The sequence below is a fragment of the Erythrolamprus reginae genome, chromosome 3, assembly GCF_031021105.1.
Source record: "Erythrolamprus reginae isolate rEryReg1 chromosome 3, rEryReg1.hap1, whole genome shotgun sequence".
NCBI classification, from domain to species: Eukaryota; Metazoa; Chordata; class Lepidosauria; order Squamata; family Dipsadidae; genus Erythrolamprus; species Erythrolamprus reginae.
This window is the reverse complement of record NC_091952.1, coordinates 191,696,246-191,713,253: the sequence shown is the minus strand read 5'-3', so window position 1 is coordinate 191,713,253 and position 17,008 is coordinate 191,696,246. Positions and strand designations below refer to the sequence as shown.

General features: G+C 36.2%; 2 protein-coding genes across 7 annotated transcripts in view; one reads left to right on the top strand and one right to left on the bottom strand.

The window, feature by feature from the left end:
- The window catches only part of RTTN (rotatin), a 126,306-nt gene extending 125,531 nt beyond the window's left edge, over positions 1-775 (bottom strand). For all 4 annotated transcript variants that reach the window (XM_070747457.1, XM_070747459.1, XM_070747460.1 and 1 more), the window contains exon 1: positions 566-775. In XM_070747457.1, coding sequence (XP_070603558.1) covers positions 566-632 — 67 coding nt within the window. In that variant the 5' untranslated portion in view covers positions 633-775. The remainder of the gene's footprint in view (positions 1-565) is intronic.
- Positions 776-1,461: 686 nt separating this feature from the next.
- Positions 1,462-17,008, top strand: part of SOCS6 (suppressor of cytokine signaling 6) — a 45,722-nt gene continuing 30,175 nt past the window's right edge. The window contains exons 1-2 of one of the 3 annotated variants that reach the window (XM_070747455.1): positions 11,711-12,491; positions 13,209-13,376. The gene's annotated coding sequence lies outside the window, so the exon portion shown is untranslated. Of the gene's footprint in view, positions 1,496-11,701; positions 12,492-13,208; positions 13,377-17,008 lie in introns of those variants that run through there. The other 2 variants (XM_070747456.1, XM_070747454.1) reach the window with 2 other exon arrangements.

Here is a 17,008-nt window from a genome sequence, read left to right as displayed (position 1 = left end):
GATTACTGTTTTTGCCACTGCAATTTTTCCATTTCCTGATAAGTGTCAATATTCCTTTTTGCCATTTCCCATTCCATCTCTGTTCACTACATTCTAGCCAATTGTGTGCATTCTGCAACAATGTTAACACATTCACATTCTTTATCAATGTTCCCTATCTTTGGCATTCCTTTTGTAGAGATGATTGTAAGAGACATTTATTTTGCGGGGTCCTTATGGGTTGACACGGATGGGATGGCACAGTCACTGATCAATCAATACATATAAAATGTATATGCGACTTTGAAAAGGGCTCGTATTGAGACTATTACAAAACTCTAAACCAAAAGTAGAAAAATAGAGACGGAATGTGCTGCTTTTTTGCGTGCAATCAACAGATTCACACTGGGGTTTGCACATCATGAGAATCCTGGATTGGAAGTTTGTGCGAAGCTAAACAGTGGCTCGGGGATACTTTTTTTTCCAACCCCAAAAGCAAAGCCATTTTCAACTTTTTAGGATCCAAAAGCAAAAATAGCCTCTGAAAGGCTCACTGGCTATCAGCGCCGACAAACAACCCACTTACGAAGTTTCCGGATAAGCGGTGTCAACTCGATTGGGGGAGACGCGGCATTAACATTGCACCCAGCCATCGTGAAACGCCTTCCCAGAGCGGCCCAGGTTCAACCGCCGCGCCGTAGGGAACGCGAATGCGCTCGGAAAAAGCGGGAGGCTATTTTTCAAAGAGGCCGCTGGGAAATGTAGTTCCGTCTGTGGCTCTCCGACCATCCGTTCTGTACATTCTCTTTTCTGGAGATCATTTCGAGCAGTTGGGTGATTCTCGCGAGTTTTGACTCGAGTCTTCCTAGTTGCCTAGAGAACAAGGTTTTCTCCCCTCGCCTTCTGGGAAACGACGCTTTTTCCCGCGTCGGCCTTTTTAACGGCGGGGTTTTAGCCGCAAGGAGTCATGAATCCACCCGACTTTCAATCTAAGTCTTCTCAATGGCGAAATCTCTGCCGGAATTGTTTCGGTCAATGGCGTCTCATTTGGCGAACGTATGCAATACCTGTGCTGAACCGTCACCAAACCTGAGACTTTGGATCACAATTAACAGAATATAGAAGTAACGTTTCATAAAGTTGGTTCTATTTTCCAGACTGCCTGGGAATTCTTGGAGTTGCATTTGCGACAACTCCAACTAAAGTGTAACGCAGTAGAGTCTGCAACGCTTAATATTATGAAACATTATTTCCACCAACAACCCATAGTTTTAAAAAAAACTTCCAATTTCTGGCAGCATTTATTCTGCTAGTGAAGTACTTCCAGTAATGTTTCTTTTTGTGCATGTCCGTGGCTTTTCAAGCAGCACTAAAGTGTGTTGGAATCAAATGTATGGCTGGAAATGTCTCGAAGTGCACATTTACGTGTTTGTTTGTGTACTTCACCCAATACAAGCTAATCCACCTTATTTCTCTCTATCCTAGTACTGTATATTATACAAATCGAATTCATGAGGTAAGTTTATTAGCTGCAATTATTTTTCACTTGCCAGAATAATCATTTCAAAGGAGTTTATGTAAACAATTGTAACTTAAAATGTAACAAATATTTATTAATTTAATTCAATTTGTTTGTATGCCAGCCAACTCCCTAGGGACTCTAGGCAACCCACAACCAAAAAATAAATAAATAAAACAGTATAATATTAGGACTTCTAAAAAAAAAGACAAAATAATTTAAAACCCACAGTAAAGAAAAGCCATACGTGCCATTTAATGACCAGGTCTCTATGGTACACTAATCAACGATGGTACACTATCCAATCACCCATCCAATCCAAATATGACAAAACAATAAACTTATTAGGATCCTTTCCTAATAAGTATTAGAATTAAAGTAGAGGGAGAGGGGCGGCATAGAAATCCAATTAATAAATAAAGGCCCACTTGAAGAAAGAGGTCAGCTGAACAATCTTGGATCTTTTCTCCTACCTTTCTGAATATATGAACCTTAGACAGGCAGAAAACTGGATTAACAGTGACTATGTGAGTCATCCAAATGCAAACTTGAAGATCAAGCATCAGTCTTCTAAAGAGAGACTAAGGGAGCAGAAAATCTTTAGCGCTGTTATAAAATATAACAAAGGGGAAATAATAGTCTTCTCTGCAAGTATCCCACAATAAATAATTGTGGCATATGAAATACAGTAATGGTTTTAAGTTAAAGGGAAGATTTAGGTTGAATATTAGGAACAGGTTTCCAACCGAAAAAAATTACATATCAGAAGGACATGACATTAGAGCACTCTAGGTAGTGCTCTACTCACAACTACAATTGAGTCCAAAATTTCTGTTGCTAAGCAAAATATTTGTAAGGTGAAGTTTGTCTTTTTTACAACCTTCCTTGCCACAGTTAAGCTAGTAACATGGTTGCTAAGTGAATCTATCCCCATTGCTTTGTTTATCAGAAGATTGCAAAAGGGGATCACATGATCCTGGGACATTGCAACTGTTATAAATATGAGCCAGTTGCCAAGCGTCTGAATTTTGATTAAATGACCATGAGCATACTACAATGATCATACCTATGAAAAAATGATTTTAAATCACTTTTTTCAGTGCCATTATAACTTTAAACAGTCATTAAATGAACTGTTGTAAGTTGAAGAATATCTGTATTAGTGGAATCCCTGGATAAAAAGTTATTGTTTCCTTTACAAAATGTAAAATCCAGAAAATGGGAAATAGGTTATTCATTTGAGTCTCATATGTTCATGACTTGAAATCTGGATCCTCCCAGAAGCAGCTGTTTTAAATTCACAGGAAGTTGAACTGAGGCAACAAAATGAGCTGGAATCTCATATGCAATATTATTTCCCACATTTTAATAATTTCAAGCAAGAAAAGGCCTACTGTATTTTATTACATGACTTCTGACTCATAGGCACAAGCAGGTTTTTTTCCATAAATGTAATAGTAAGAATTGTCACACTAGTGATGAATAGCTTTTAAACTTTGTTTTATTTATATTAGAGAATAAATACAAGGGAGGCATTTTAATGAGGGCATTTGGTCAGCACAAGTTTAACATTCATAATTTTCAATTTTCATGGCTGGAATTATGGGAAATATAATTTAGTATATCCAGTGAGTACCAAGCTTCATTAAATGTTTTCTAGAAAATGTCAGCATTCCAAGCAGTATTTATCTAGTTCTTAATGTTCAAGTTAAAAACATTATTTGAACAGCAAACTGTACCCATTGTATTCAAATGAATTTTGAAACTGGGTTTCAAAAGCAGTTTGTTATGTAGTGGGTCCTATAATCAGGAAAACAGTTTGTAGTTAAAAGAAATACACCATTAGAATGACTCTGCAATGTGCAAAGCAAATAACATTTTAGAAGCCACAGTAAAGTTTTTAATGAAAGCAAAATAATGTTATTGTAATAAAAAAATTCTTATCTCTAAATCATTGAATTTAGAAATTGCTGATTGCTATTTGGACTAAATCGTGATGATATTTTTGCTATATTTTGTCTAACATTTATGTATCCAGAAAACAGTTCACTGCAAAGCAATCATTATAGAAGTTGAGCAGTATTTTCTTCCTGTCATCCTTTTACAACTTTGGAGAAGGGTAGAGGGCATGTATAGGAAGGGTACACACATATCTGTAGAAGAGCTCTAAATGTAAAATAAACACCCACACCTTGCGGTCCTATATTTACTCTAAACTATCTGCTGGTGAACAAGTATTTAAGACCAAATTCTTCAAATTGTGTGATATTAGTAGCTTATTTACATCTTGCAGGTATATTATGCATAAAAATCCATGTTTCATAGCCTTATGTTCAGAATAAGATGTGATAAAACATTAACAGACTTTATACATTGTGAATCTGAGTAGGGGTTATGTTGACTTAAAGAGGTAAATACTGAACTTATATTAATATATTTAATTATGACTTTAGAGTATCTTATTGACAGACTGGGATAAGATAAAAGCAATATGATGCAAATAAAGGGATGGTTAGGATATGATTATTCAGTGAGACAGGGCCTGAATCAAAAACAGCCAGACTTCTGTACAACCTGTCAAAGAGCATTTGTCCTAGAAGTTTTCATAAATTACCCTGAAAATTAAATTTTGTAGTTATGTATGAATTAAGATGATTGTTTTGCTAGAAACACTATAGTCATATGAGACTGAATGTTCTGTATTTTAAGAGCAATGTTGTTTGCTATCAGCTGCCAGTCAGATGATGATTCAGCAGATCCAGGATATAAAGCCAGATCTAGCAGAGAGCCATAAGGCAACAAAAGTCTTGTGATTTCATTCTTAACTGCCTTGAACAGTTAGATTTGATTGTCCTTTTATCATCTGCAAGTTCTGAATGGCCATGACATGTATTATATGATAAATGCAAGTTAAGTTTAAAATATTTTGTAAGGTAAAATAATAACATCTGCCTACATATTTTCTGTATATTTTTATAGTATTAACATGACACAATTTTAGCATTTTTATACACAAGGATTTAAATTCTGATGTAATCTTGCTTTTTTCTGAATTCAAAGGTCATTTTTACATTTATTTTGCATCAATAAAAATGACAAAATAATTATCAGTTTTATTGTCAATAATCTGAATTCTTTAAGGAATAGTGCTATTTTTCAGTAAGATCTCATTCAGAAAGCAATCTTACTTTGGGATAGCTTGTTCATTTCCTTACTTGTTTATGTATGTACGGTATGTACTATTTGTATATATGAAGCTTTAAGGCTGACTTTAAGATGTCTTGACTGCAAATCTATGAATGACCACTGGAAGTCAATAAAAAGATAACAGGCAACTCTTAGTTGCAATCTAGTGGGCATCTAAGGTTTTGAAGATCAAATTTATTCTATGCCATCTTTCAAAATACTATTCTTGCAGATAGATATAACTACTATTTAAAATACTGTATTAAGGATGGCATCCAGCATATGCCAATAGATTTATGCAGTGGATTAATGCAATAGGGCAGGGGTAGGGAACGTTGGCTCTTCTATGACTTGTGGACTTCAACTCCCAGGATTCCTGAGCCAATCATTCTAGTTCAGAGAATTGTGGACTTCAACTCCCAGGATTCCTGAGCCAATCATTCTAGTTCAGAGAATTCTGGGAGTTGAGCCAATCATTCTAGTTCAGAGAATTGTGGACTTCAACTCCCAGGATTCCTGAGCCAATCATTCTAGTTCAGAGAATTCTGGGAGTTGAAGTCCACAAGTCATAGAAGAGCCAACGTTCCCTACCCCTGCAATAGGGCATCCACCTATGTAATTAAAGCACATGGGGAATGCAGCTAGAAAAAAAAGTGTTCCCTTCTAGTTCCATAAATGAAACCTGCTTCCATTAAAAGTATCTAATGTGCATTAACAAAAAGTTAACAACAGTTTAGTCTGAATATATCCAGAGAGAAAGCAAGAATAATTTGAGAACTTTGAATATATCAGTAAATCTTCATTTGGAGCAGCTAAGGTCTACTTTATAATCCTTGTTTGTTTCTGAAACCATGGTTTGTGCTTTAGTGACTTGTATAAATGCAATTTATCGCAGTATATTTCAAACCATAATTAAACCATGATGGAGCATGATGAGAGATACCAGTTATATAGTTTACTCCCCAATAATATAGAAATTCGTTTGATGCCTTTATGGTCTTATTGGCTAAATTATGTGAACAGAATTTGTTTGCTGCAGATGGATAAGGTTTTCTCTGCACTTTTGTGAATTTTACATTCAAGAATCAAGAATTAATTTTTGAATTTTATTGCAATATATTCCAACATAATACAACAAAAGTATGGCATTGTATTACTCATTACTATTGTTGAATTATGTTACTTTGCTCACATTTAATATGCTTTAACTGCTTTGGATTTTTATTTACATTTTGTTGTTGAAACAACAATCATCTGAGAAAGCTGAAATAGCATCACTGTAGAACCATTTGCATGACTAACAAAGAGGAGTAGTGAATGCTCACAAATAGCATTGTTTGTTAATTTGTAATGTGGCAGTCACATATAATGGAATCTGACCTCTAAGGGTAAGAGGAATTGTCCATATGCCATTCCCAGAACCAGAAACAAAAGATCCACACATAAACTAAAACTGCTGTTAAATGGTTATTTCTAAAAGAACAGCTTGTTCTTCATTTCTTTGTTTATCTGATTTTTTTTCAAAACTCAATTTCAGTGTAGCAACATTGCTTACTAAAAAATAGTTGCTGTTATCTTCCAAACTAAAATTGAAGCAGAGGGAAATTAGCCAATGACATATCCTGCCCTTGTAAGATAAATGTAATTACAAAATAGATGCCAATTTTCAGCTCAAGGATAAAACTAAGAAATTTGTATTTTACCAAGAAATAGATAGTTGATTATATGCTCTGTTATGACAGATTTTAATTGTAATGATAGAACATTGTTCTTATAATAAAGAATTAGCTGTATTAAAGAACAAACTGCTGTATATTGCATGCTCTTACTGCAGTTGTAGGATGCTTCTTTTTTAGTGTATAGCATTTTCTTTTCCAACTTACCAATGTATGAAATATAAACCATGAGCTCCATATACTCTGCTTTGCATTTCATAATGTGAGGATGTGACTTTCATTGTTTAATGGGTGACATTTTGGTGAAAAATTAATATGTCCTTATTTTTACATAGCATTTGCTTTATCTGGAATGGTTCAAATCTAGCAATGTTTTTCTATATACGTAATATAAACATGGTATTTAAGTCCAAAATTTCAGAAATCAAAATAATACTTTGACATACAGTACTACAATACTGTCGTTTGGCGGGACCCAGGGGAAGACCCTTTGGAACCAACTCCCTCCAGAGATTAGAATTGCCCCTACCCTCCTTGCCTTTCGTAAGTTTCTTAAAACCCACCTCTGCCATCAGGCATGGGGGAACTGAGATATTCTTTCCCCCTAGGCCTTACAATTTATGCATGGTATGTTTGTATGTATGTATGTTTGGTTTTATAAGTCTTCGGAGAGGGGCGGCATACAAATCTAAGTAATAAATAAATAAATAAAATAATAAGGTTTTTTTTTAAGTTGTTTAGTATTAGATTGTTACATGCTGTTTTTTATCACTGTTGTTAGCCGCCCCGAGTCTGCAGAGAGGGGCGGCATACAAATCCAATAAATAAATAAATAAATAAATATTTTTTTCTGCCATTTTCATTAGTATATTATTATTATTATTATTAATAATAATAATAATAATAATAATTTATTGGATTTGTATGCCGCCCCTCTCCGTAGACTCGGGGCGGCTAACAACAATGATAAAAACAGCATGTGACAATCCAATAATAAAACAACTAAAAACCCTTATTATAAAACCAAACATACACACAGACATACCATGCATAACTTGTAATGGCCTAGGGGGAAGGAATATCACAACTCCCCCATGCCTGGCAGTATAAATGAGTCTTGAGTAGTTTACGAAAGACAGGGAACGTGGGGGCAATTCTAATCTCCGGGGGGAGTTGGTTCCAGAGGGCCGGGGCCGCCACAGAGAAGGCTCTTCCCCCGGGACCCGCCAACAACATTGTTTAGTCGACGGGACCCGGAGAAGGCCAACTCTGTGGGACCTTATCGGTCGCTGGGATTCGTGCGGTAGCAGTTGGTTCCGGAGGTAGTCTGGTCCAAAACCATGTAGGGCTTTAAAGGTCATGACCAACACTTTGAATTGTGACCGGAAACTGATCGGCAGCCAATGCAAGCCACAGAGTGTTGAGGAAACATGGGCAAATCTTGGATTACTAGACTATTTATTTATTTATTTTATTTATTATTTGGATGTATGCCGCCCCTCTCCGTATTGTAACGAATTAGAAGTTACAATACTCTAACATGAAACAACATAGTAAACAGTCACATAAAATGTATTTAAACATTAAAAACTTTGAAAACAACACCTTGATAAAACTTGTATATGAATTGGTATTAAAATAAGCATTGCATTTATCTTGCTTTTGCATAAATCACCTTAATAGATTTGCTTCCATGAATTGTCCTACTTTCCAACTCTAGAAGCCTTGAACAAAGACATAAACTTGATCTGCATTAATACAAGGAATTCTTGGGAAACTAATGCACACTGTGATTCAGTAGTGTTCAGTAGTAATAAGATTGGAGTAAAAGTTAGCATTGAATATCATGCTTCCTACATATTAAATGCAATTTAAAATTGCATTCACAGATTAAATTTTGATAGTTGAGTGATTGTGCAGATTTGATGCTTTATTAACTTAGTTGGTCTAAAATAAAGCATCCCATGAATTTATTTGCTTCATCTAGAAATTTTCACAAATATGCATGATTGCTTACATGTTTTCAGGCAAATTGCATTCGCATCCTAATGCAAATTTACAATTCATTTCAGCAAATTTGCAATCCAAATTCTACAAGAAAACAAAACAGCTGGATAATGCAGATGGGAATATAAAGTAATGGCATCTGGCATAATGATGAATGAATATTACACATCGTTCTCTAGCCTCTAGTCAATTAAGTGAAAGTAGAGGTTAAGGATCATTTTAAACATGACTTTTAAAAAGGGCATTGCCAATAGGCTACAATATTTTAAAATCATACAGATACTCAAATTTATTTATTTTACTTTATATACAGACACACATAATGAATCTTGAAAACTTTTATATGCACAGATTGCATTCAATATCCAAATGTGTATTCCTACCAATATTTTATCTCATGTCTTTTCAAAATGATCACAAACTATGCAATTGCTTTTGAATAGATAACTATATAGATGCAAACTGAAAGGTAGTGGTTAAGGTACCAAACTGAAAAACAAGAAACCATGAAAGTCATCTCAATGACTTTGGCCCAGTTTTCCTGTCTTAGCCCAATTTACAGGGGTGCTGTGGTAGGGAAAAGAGGAAGAGGAAGAAGTATAATGTACTTCACCTATGTGTAAAAATAATAAAGAGGGTAAATACATACATATATACACTGTTAAAGATGTGGTTGTTCTTCCAGATGGTTGATTCCTTTTAGCTTTCTTTCTGTTTGATTCTTCAGATTTTGCTTTGGTCAATTTTCTCCTTTTTTCCTATTCTGACTTACTTTGTTTTTAATTTGTAAATTTCCCAGATTCACCTTGGAATTGGGTGTCCTTGAAATTAAATCCACGGAGAGGGGCGGCATACAAATCCAATAAATAAATAAATAAATTCATGATAAATCTGAATAAATCTGTACATACATTTTGTTTAACTAGGTTCCGCAATCCACAATCCAATCCCCCATCACCCAAAAGCAACCTCTCATCACCCCTTACTTCCTCAATATCACCCACTGCTGTGTGATATCATAATTGGGCTCTGTAGCATAGTAGGAAGCAAAATGTGGTATTTAAGATCAGTTCGCAGATGATCAAGTTCATGTCTAACTTGGATATTTTTAAGGTTTAGTGATTTTTTGTAGATGATGACAACTCCACCTCCTCTACGGGTTTCAAACCAGTAAACCTGATTCTTGCATTAATTAGTTTGCATTTGAAATCAAATAAAATACCCAAACTTATAAAAAACTACTAAATTCGACATATTTGTCTGCAAAATATGGCTGAACGCTTCCCTCCATGACTCCATTATTACAGTAAGAGACTATCAAGTTTACTGTAGTTATATATGCCATTAAAAGATATTTTGTTGGTTCTATCTACACAACAAAATACAAATTGACTGGTTGAATGCTGCTTTCAAAATGCCTACAATTCAATCATTTTTATTATATGTTATGTTATAGATTAATCTCTCTCAATGCAGAATTCCTCCCACCCCATTTCTCATTATTTTCTTCCCCCAACACTTGTGAAAATGAATCTTTGTTCTTCAAGTTCCTACAGTACTTTAAGATTCAATCCTACTCTTGGAGATTTGAATTGGTCCAAGGTCATGTATTCCTCAATTGAATTTCCATCAAGCTCAAAACAGAATACAATGGTACCTCTACTTACAAACTTAATTCGTTTCGTGACCAGGTTCTTAAATAGAAAAGTTTGTAAGAAGAAGCAATTTTTCCATAGGAATCAGGGAGGATGCAGGCCCTGTTTCCTTCCAGGAGATTCCTAGAGAGGCCTCATGGAGGTTTCTCCCTGCCTTTTCTGACCCTGTTTCCTCCCAGGAGATTCCTAGAGAGGCCCCACGAAGGCTTCTCCCTACCTTTTCCGGTTACAGTTTTGGAGGCTCAGGTTTGTAAATGGAAAATGGTTTTGGAGAAGAGGCAAAAAAAAATTGAACACCCAGTTCTTATCTAGAAAAGTTCTTAGGTAGAGGCACCACTGTATTAATCCTTCAGACCAATTTTTCCAACTACCTATGGATCATGCATCTTTCTAGAAAAGATAGTTGAGTATTTCTGACTAATCTCACACTTCACAATGTAGCTGAAGTTATTTTTATTTTTATTTTCATTTAAATATATATATGAAGAAATCCCTTTTTTTAGCTCACTCTAAGGTTTACCTTTTCTTATTACTTTAGTAATTAGGTTATTTCTGTATATTCTTTCTTGGAAAAGTACTGTACTCCTTTCCACTGCCTGTATCCACCTTTATTTATTTTAGGCTTCGTTTAGTCATATTTGGTTTCAAAATTGGGTTGCATATTCCCCTTGATAAGAATTACTTCTTGTTATGTTTTTGTTTCTTTTTTTAGAAACTCTAAATATTGGGCTCCTTTGTAATGAAATCTTATTAAATAATTAATGGTTATTAAAATCTACCTTCTTACAACACATTTGACTAAACTCAGTTTATCTCCTTCAAATCAAGAAATCCAGCATTACATTATTATTTCTTTCCAAATTATCCACTACTTCTCTTTGAATTCTTCAGTCTTCCCAATTGAGTGGGCCCACCCCTGAGTTAAATAAATTCAACAGCAAAATCTATTTTTAAATGCTGGATCAAGTTAAATCAGAATTGTGAAAGGATAAACTGGATTAACTAAAAGATTTAAGAATCAAACCACAACATTAATTCCACAACTTTGAACTTTTTTGAGTTAAAATTGTAGCAGTTAGAAATCACACCTAAACTTTCAGATTTCAAACTTTCAAATAATCTTTATGGAAACACTAGATGGGCACAAAGATCGCAGGAATCAGATCTCAAACTTTATGTACAGCCCATAATTTGTAGCTCCAATTTGTCTTTACCTCAGCCAGCATACATCCAAAGTGGTAAAAGGAACAGTCAATAACACATAGCCCTGCTGGCTTTGAGGTGTTCCCCCCCCCCCCCCCCCGTTGTTTTTTATTTCTAATAAATATCAAGGGTAGATAATCTTTTTGAACCTGGCAGTCTCCTAATATTGACTATGACTACCAGAATTTTAAATCTGCAGTTACAGCCATGTTGACTTTGAATTCTGGGAATTGTAGTCAAAGTCCACTGGAGAGCATCCGCCTGAGAAAGGCTTCCACAGATACCCCCATAAAGCATAGTTCATGCTTGTAAGCGAATAGGAAGCAACTTCATGCAATTCCTTATACAGCCACTACGTCTAACTAGAGGTCAGCCAACCCGGACAAGGAAGGAATAGTTAAAAAGCTCTTGATATTCCCTCCCCTTTCAAATCATGTGTAGCTATGCATGCTGTGTTCTATCAAAAAACTAAGTTTACACAAACATTTTGCAATCCTGTCAGTTCGCCCAGCTTTCTTGACTTGCAAGGAAAACGGCTAGAAAGACGTACTTTTTTATTATTTCCACAGAAGGTTGGCAAAGGGGGCAAGCCCCACGGAAATGTCAGGGGTTTGACACGCTTATACAGGAATGGAGTACCGCGCGTTTTCCCGAGAAATTCCTGCCCTTTGACGGGCAGCGTCGGACGAGATCTCAACTCTCAAACTGAGGAAAGAAACCCGAGCACCACACAGCATGTTTTGCCCTGTTACTGTGCACGGCAGCTGTTTTGAGGTCGGAGTGAAACGAAGCCGCTCAAAAACGGTAAAACGGCCCGAAAAGAAAAGAGCGAGCGTCTTGAGGGCAAGCGGGGCACCAGAGGGACCGGGGGCGTAAGGAACGCGGCCTTAGTGTTACGGACGGCAAAACAACAATCACGCGAAAGGGAGACGGCACGGCCTGGACTCCGTCCCTTCCGCCCTGCGACGGCAGGCGCGGGTGAAGCAGCTTTTCTCGTACGTGAACTGACGGCGGCAGTAGCGCCCTCGCTATCCCCCCTCGCGCCCCTGCGGAGACGGAGGGCGCAGGAGGAGGAAGGAGGACGCGGAGGCGGGGGAAAACTGCAACGCCAGGAGCAGCAAGAGGAGGAGGAGGAGGAGGAAGTAGCGGCGACCGACGAGAAGGGAGCTTGGCGGAGGCGGAGCCGGCGCTTCAGCCGGGCCGGCCTGGACTCGGCTCATTAAGGCGGCTACCACCGGCAGGAGCAGTAGCGTTTGGCTGGCTTCGGTGAGTCGCCTTCTACGCGGTTCTTACGCCTCCTCTCCGAGAGCCGCGCGCTCTGTACGGTGCAAGAAAGGGAATCCGGGCCTGGGTTGATTGGCGGGGAAGTGGGGGCGGGGGGGATTCAGGCCCCGATGAAGCCAAGCCACGGCCTCCAGCGTGGAAGTCTTCCTGCTTGGCCTGACTCGGCCTCAGCCCCGCTCGTTCCCCCTTTTGTTCTGTCGGGGGCTTGCAGCTTCACAGCCGAGGCCTGGGAAAGAAGAGGAAAAGGAGCTTCGTTGGCGCCTGCGAGGGGATGGGAAGGCGCAGCATGGTCCTCCAAAGGGAAGGGGACCGTCCTGCAGATTTATCCCGGCTCAGTGTTGCAGCTTCCCACCCTTCCTAACAACACCACCTAGTCCCCAGCCAAAAGCAGCAGGGTGGTCTGCGCCGGGGCCATAAGAAGTTGAATCACCTCCTAAGACATGGGAGTTGGGATTGGGTTCCCTTTGGAGTTCAGGGCCACCTGGAAAAGTCTAGTTTATAAACTTCTTGCTCGCCTTCTAAGCACTTTTTTTTTCTTTTTTGTCTTTTCAAAACCATCCTGATGTTCCTTCCTCCACCCTCTGAAGTTCCAAGCACTTGTATGGGCGCCAAAGAAAAGTTTGTGTTTGGGGAGGGGGGGGGAGTACCGTGTGCCTTTAGCTGTTTTTATTAGTTTTGAGAACCCCCTTTGAATTACAGAGGGAAAAGGCGGAGGGAACAGGGAAAAGGCTAAGATTGATGGTGGAAGGATCTGAAGAACTCCTACTGGGAATCCACTGTGAATCCAAAGCATAGTCCCAAGCCAGCCTCCTTTCTTCTTTCTCACTTCAGAAACAATGAAGTCTAGACAATTACTTTTGTTCTAAGGTAGGCCTCTTAAAATCCCAGTCCAGTGATCTCTCTGAAGTAAACATTCATTAACAGCACATCATCTGTCGTTCACTTCCATCTTGAAAAAATGTATTTAACTTGTTATTTGAGATAGTTGACTGTAAAGCTGGTGTACCAAATGGTACAAAATCAGTGAAGCTATGTTATTTTCTTTGTGTAAACATCATGCATAAAATACATAGAAGGTGATACCTAAAGTTGTATTTGCACTTTTACTGAAGATTGGGGTTTTTTTAGGGGGGGGGGGTTGCTTTTATATAAAAATTAAAACAATTCACCAAACATGTCAAGTGTCAAAGTTCATGTGCTGGTGTAATTTTAACAAAGGAGGAAGGTTTCTAGTGAAACTAAAATAGTATGGCGAGAGTTATGTGGTCTATATAGAAAATAATTTAAATTTTGTTTAACTTGCTTCATTTCTATGTGCATTGTGTGAAGCCAAGACTAATAATAATGTGAACATATAAATATTTTTAGGATAGTGGTGTTTACAGTCTGAATACTATACATTGCCATGATTCATCTCCACATTCTAATAATTACTCTAAAATAATTCATATTGTAGAATACAAATGATACAATGCGGATTTTAGTTAACTTTCAAAACTACTTCTAGAACAGATATTTTACTTCCATTCAATATTTAAATAAGTTTTAATATTTTTAAAAAGAAAATTGTATCAATTTGTTCAACAATTTATCCATTTGTAGCCCATTGTAGAGTTCTAGGAACAGTTCAAGATAACTTCATGATCAGATTTTTGTTTTAAAATGTTTAACATAGATTCTTCCTCTTACCCTTTTCTTGTTCAACATAAGTAGTGCTTATTTCAAATTTAAAAATAACATTTGCAGATATAATAGATACTGTTTTTGGATCCTTAAAAAAATCACATTGAATTATTTACCTGGTGAAAGACCGCACTTATTAGAACTATAGAGTTAGCTGAAATCAATGTTGAGATAATGCCCTGCCTTAACTTTCTATCTTACAGTTGAGTTGTGTGAGAATTCCCAGATAACAGTAATTCTAGTCCAAGTTAGCATGGCCATTGTAATTTAATAAGTCTGGAGGCACCAAACCACAGAAAGCTGTAGAGAATTTTTCCCATTCTGTTTTCATGACTTATGTAAAGTATCTTATGTTCCATCATGGGTAGCCTAGTTGTGTTTTTATTATCATACAGTTCAAAGATAGAAAGACTGAATAAAATCTACAATTAATGATGAGATACAATAAATGGAAATGAATTTATGCAAAGGTAAAGTTCATTTGGTGGTGATTACGTAATTTCATCCTTACTTTGTTCTAAAATGTTGGATGATGTTCTCCTTTTGGTGGGACATAAAAATTGATTCATTTAAACAGGGACCTTTAAAATAACTTTAAAGTAACTTTGGGTAATTTTGGTTAGCAAAAAGTCCTGATTTTCTCTGAAGTTGCACAAGGTCAGCACAATTGGCGCACACAAAAGCTATATATGAGCATAAAGAGAGGAAACAGGGGTTTTTTCCAGTTACAAAATGTTGTAGTTTCAGTTCTCTTCAAAAAACTGAATAAACAGTTGTCTCTTTATTACCTAGTAAATAGTTATCTAAAAAGATGCTAAAATGCATTGGATTTCTTTTCATAATACAGTATATACTCTTTCATTCCTGAATAGCAATTGTATCAGAATTAGTTTCTCTCATCTTTTCTTACACTTCCTGCATTTAACAAGAATGAATGTTCTGTTCTATATATCACTTTCTCACTACTATCATTTATATTTATCTCTCAATTGATATTTCTTCATATTTATTTATGCATTTATTATTTATGAAATATTTTTATAGTACACCACAATCCCAAAGGACTTTTATGTAAACTTTCAGGGTTTTTTCTTCCTAAATTCCTATCTTTATTACTGGACATATTTATCTTTATTATTGGACATATTTTTTTCAGTTCTTTTAATTGTTAATTTGAAAATACAAAAATAACTAAATAAACACTGACAATCATAGCATAATTGTAAAAATAAAAGAAGACTGGAATAAACTTACATTTCAGAAAAAACTAAAGTTTAATGCTATTTGCTAGTATAATATTAATAGAATGCTATTTAATTTTAGTATTAAGTTTTTCTAATTAAGGACTAGAAATGTTTCATGTAGTAAATTTAGGATTATAGATTAATAATTTTTAGCCCCCTATATTTAACTAGCAGAAAACTCAAGATGCGGCCAATGGCCTTCCTGAACATTATTAGAAAATCGATTTTTACTGTTCTATACGCATTTTCTTAAGACACTATTTCTTTGGGCACAGGTAGAATTGCTTCAGAAATAGACTTAAGTACTCAAATGTGTTTAATATTTCTCATTTACTAGTACCATGAAATAATGAGATACAGAACTCATTTTGACGTGGATGTAGAATCAGTATAATTTTATCTAACCTTACTGAAAGGGAAGTTCAAGGAAATGATTTGTCTGTAAAATACATAAGTTGATATGTTATAAAACAAATCATTGGTTAATTATTCAACAGGCATTTTAGTTGAAGTAAATTAAGGTACAGTCTTCCTGGAGTCAGGCTCAATCCATGATGACTATGTAGATAGATCTATGTTGCTTTCTTGGCAACAATAAAATAATGATTTGTTATTGATCTGTTTAAGCATCCAGCCTACTATATTCTATTGTACAGATTTCTTTCTGCTTTTTAATCCAACAACTAATCAAGTTCAAGACTTTTTATCTTTTTCAAGGTCAACCATTATTAGTTGAGGCATGTAATGTTTTATATCCATAGTAACATCAAACAATAAAATTACCTTAAAGGGAAAGGCAGATAGTGTCTTGTAAGTGCTATCTGGTGACAGATGCTTGACTTTTAACATACTATTCTTAGGTTGAGCTACTTAAAAGAAATAATCATTTGCTATGTAGAACTAAGGCAATTGTGTTAGTCATAAAATGTATCACTTTGAACTTCCAGCAGGTAAATACTTTGATACTTTATTCAAATAATAAAATAATTGTTGCTGTGAAAACATTTCAAACTAAAAAATCAGAGGGTGATCATTTTATAGCTATGAAGTTGCTATAAGTAGCTTAATTCAGTGGGAGGCATAATTTTGAGTCAATTAAGTACGGGAAAACCTGTCTAGCAATATTATATCCTCCTATTGATTCTGCTCTACCTAATAAATGATGCAAGAACAGAGTTCCATGACATTTTTCATCTTGTATCCAACAAAAGTATTTGATAAAACCTATGTTATCGTTAATTCAAATGTCCTGTTCTTGTGTATTAAGACAGTGCTAAGATGTTCCAGGAACGAAGCATATGTTAAATAATCTCTCTTTTTCTCTCTGGGGAAATGGATTCATAAACCTTTAAAAGAGTACTGCATGTATATTGTTTGATTACTTAATTACTTGGATATTCACAGCTTAATATATGTAAGCCAATTGTGTGTGAACTATATATGCTTATTTTTGGCACTCTGCTGGTGAAAAATGGGCTGTGCAGAAACCTCTGTGCAGCCTATTTTTGGCTAGCAGAGTGCTGCAGGAGGCTGGGGAGGCTAAAAATGGTCTCCGTGGGGTCTATACACAGC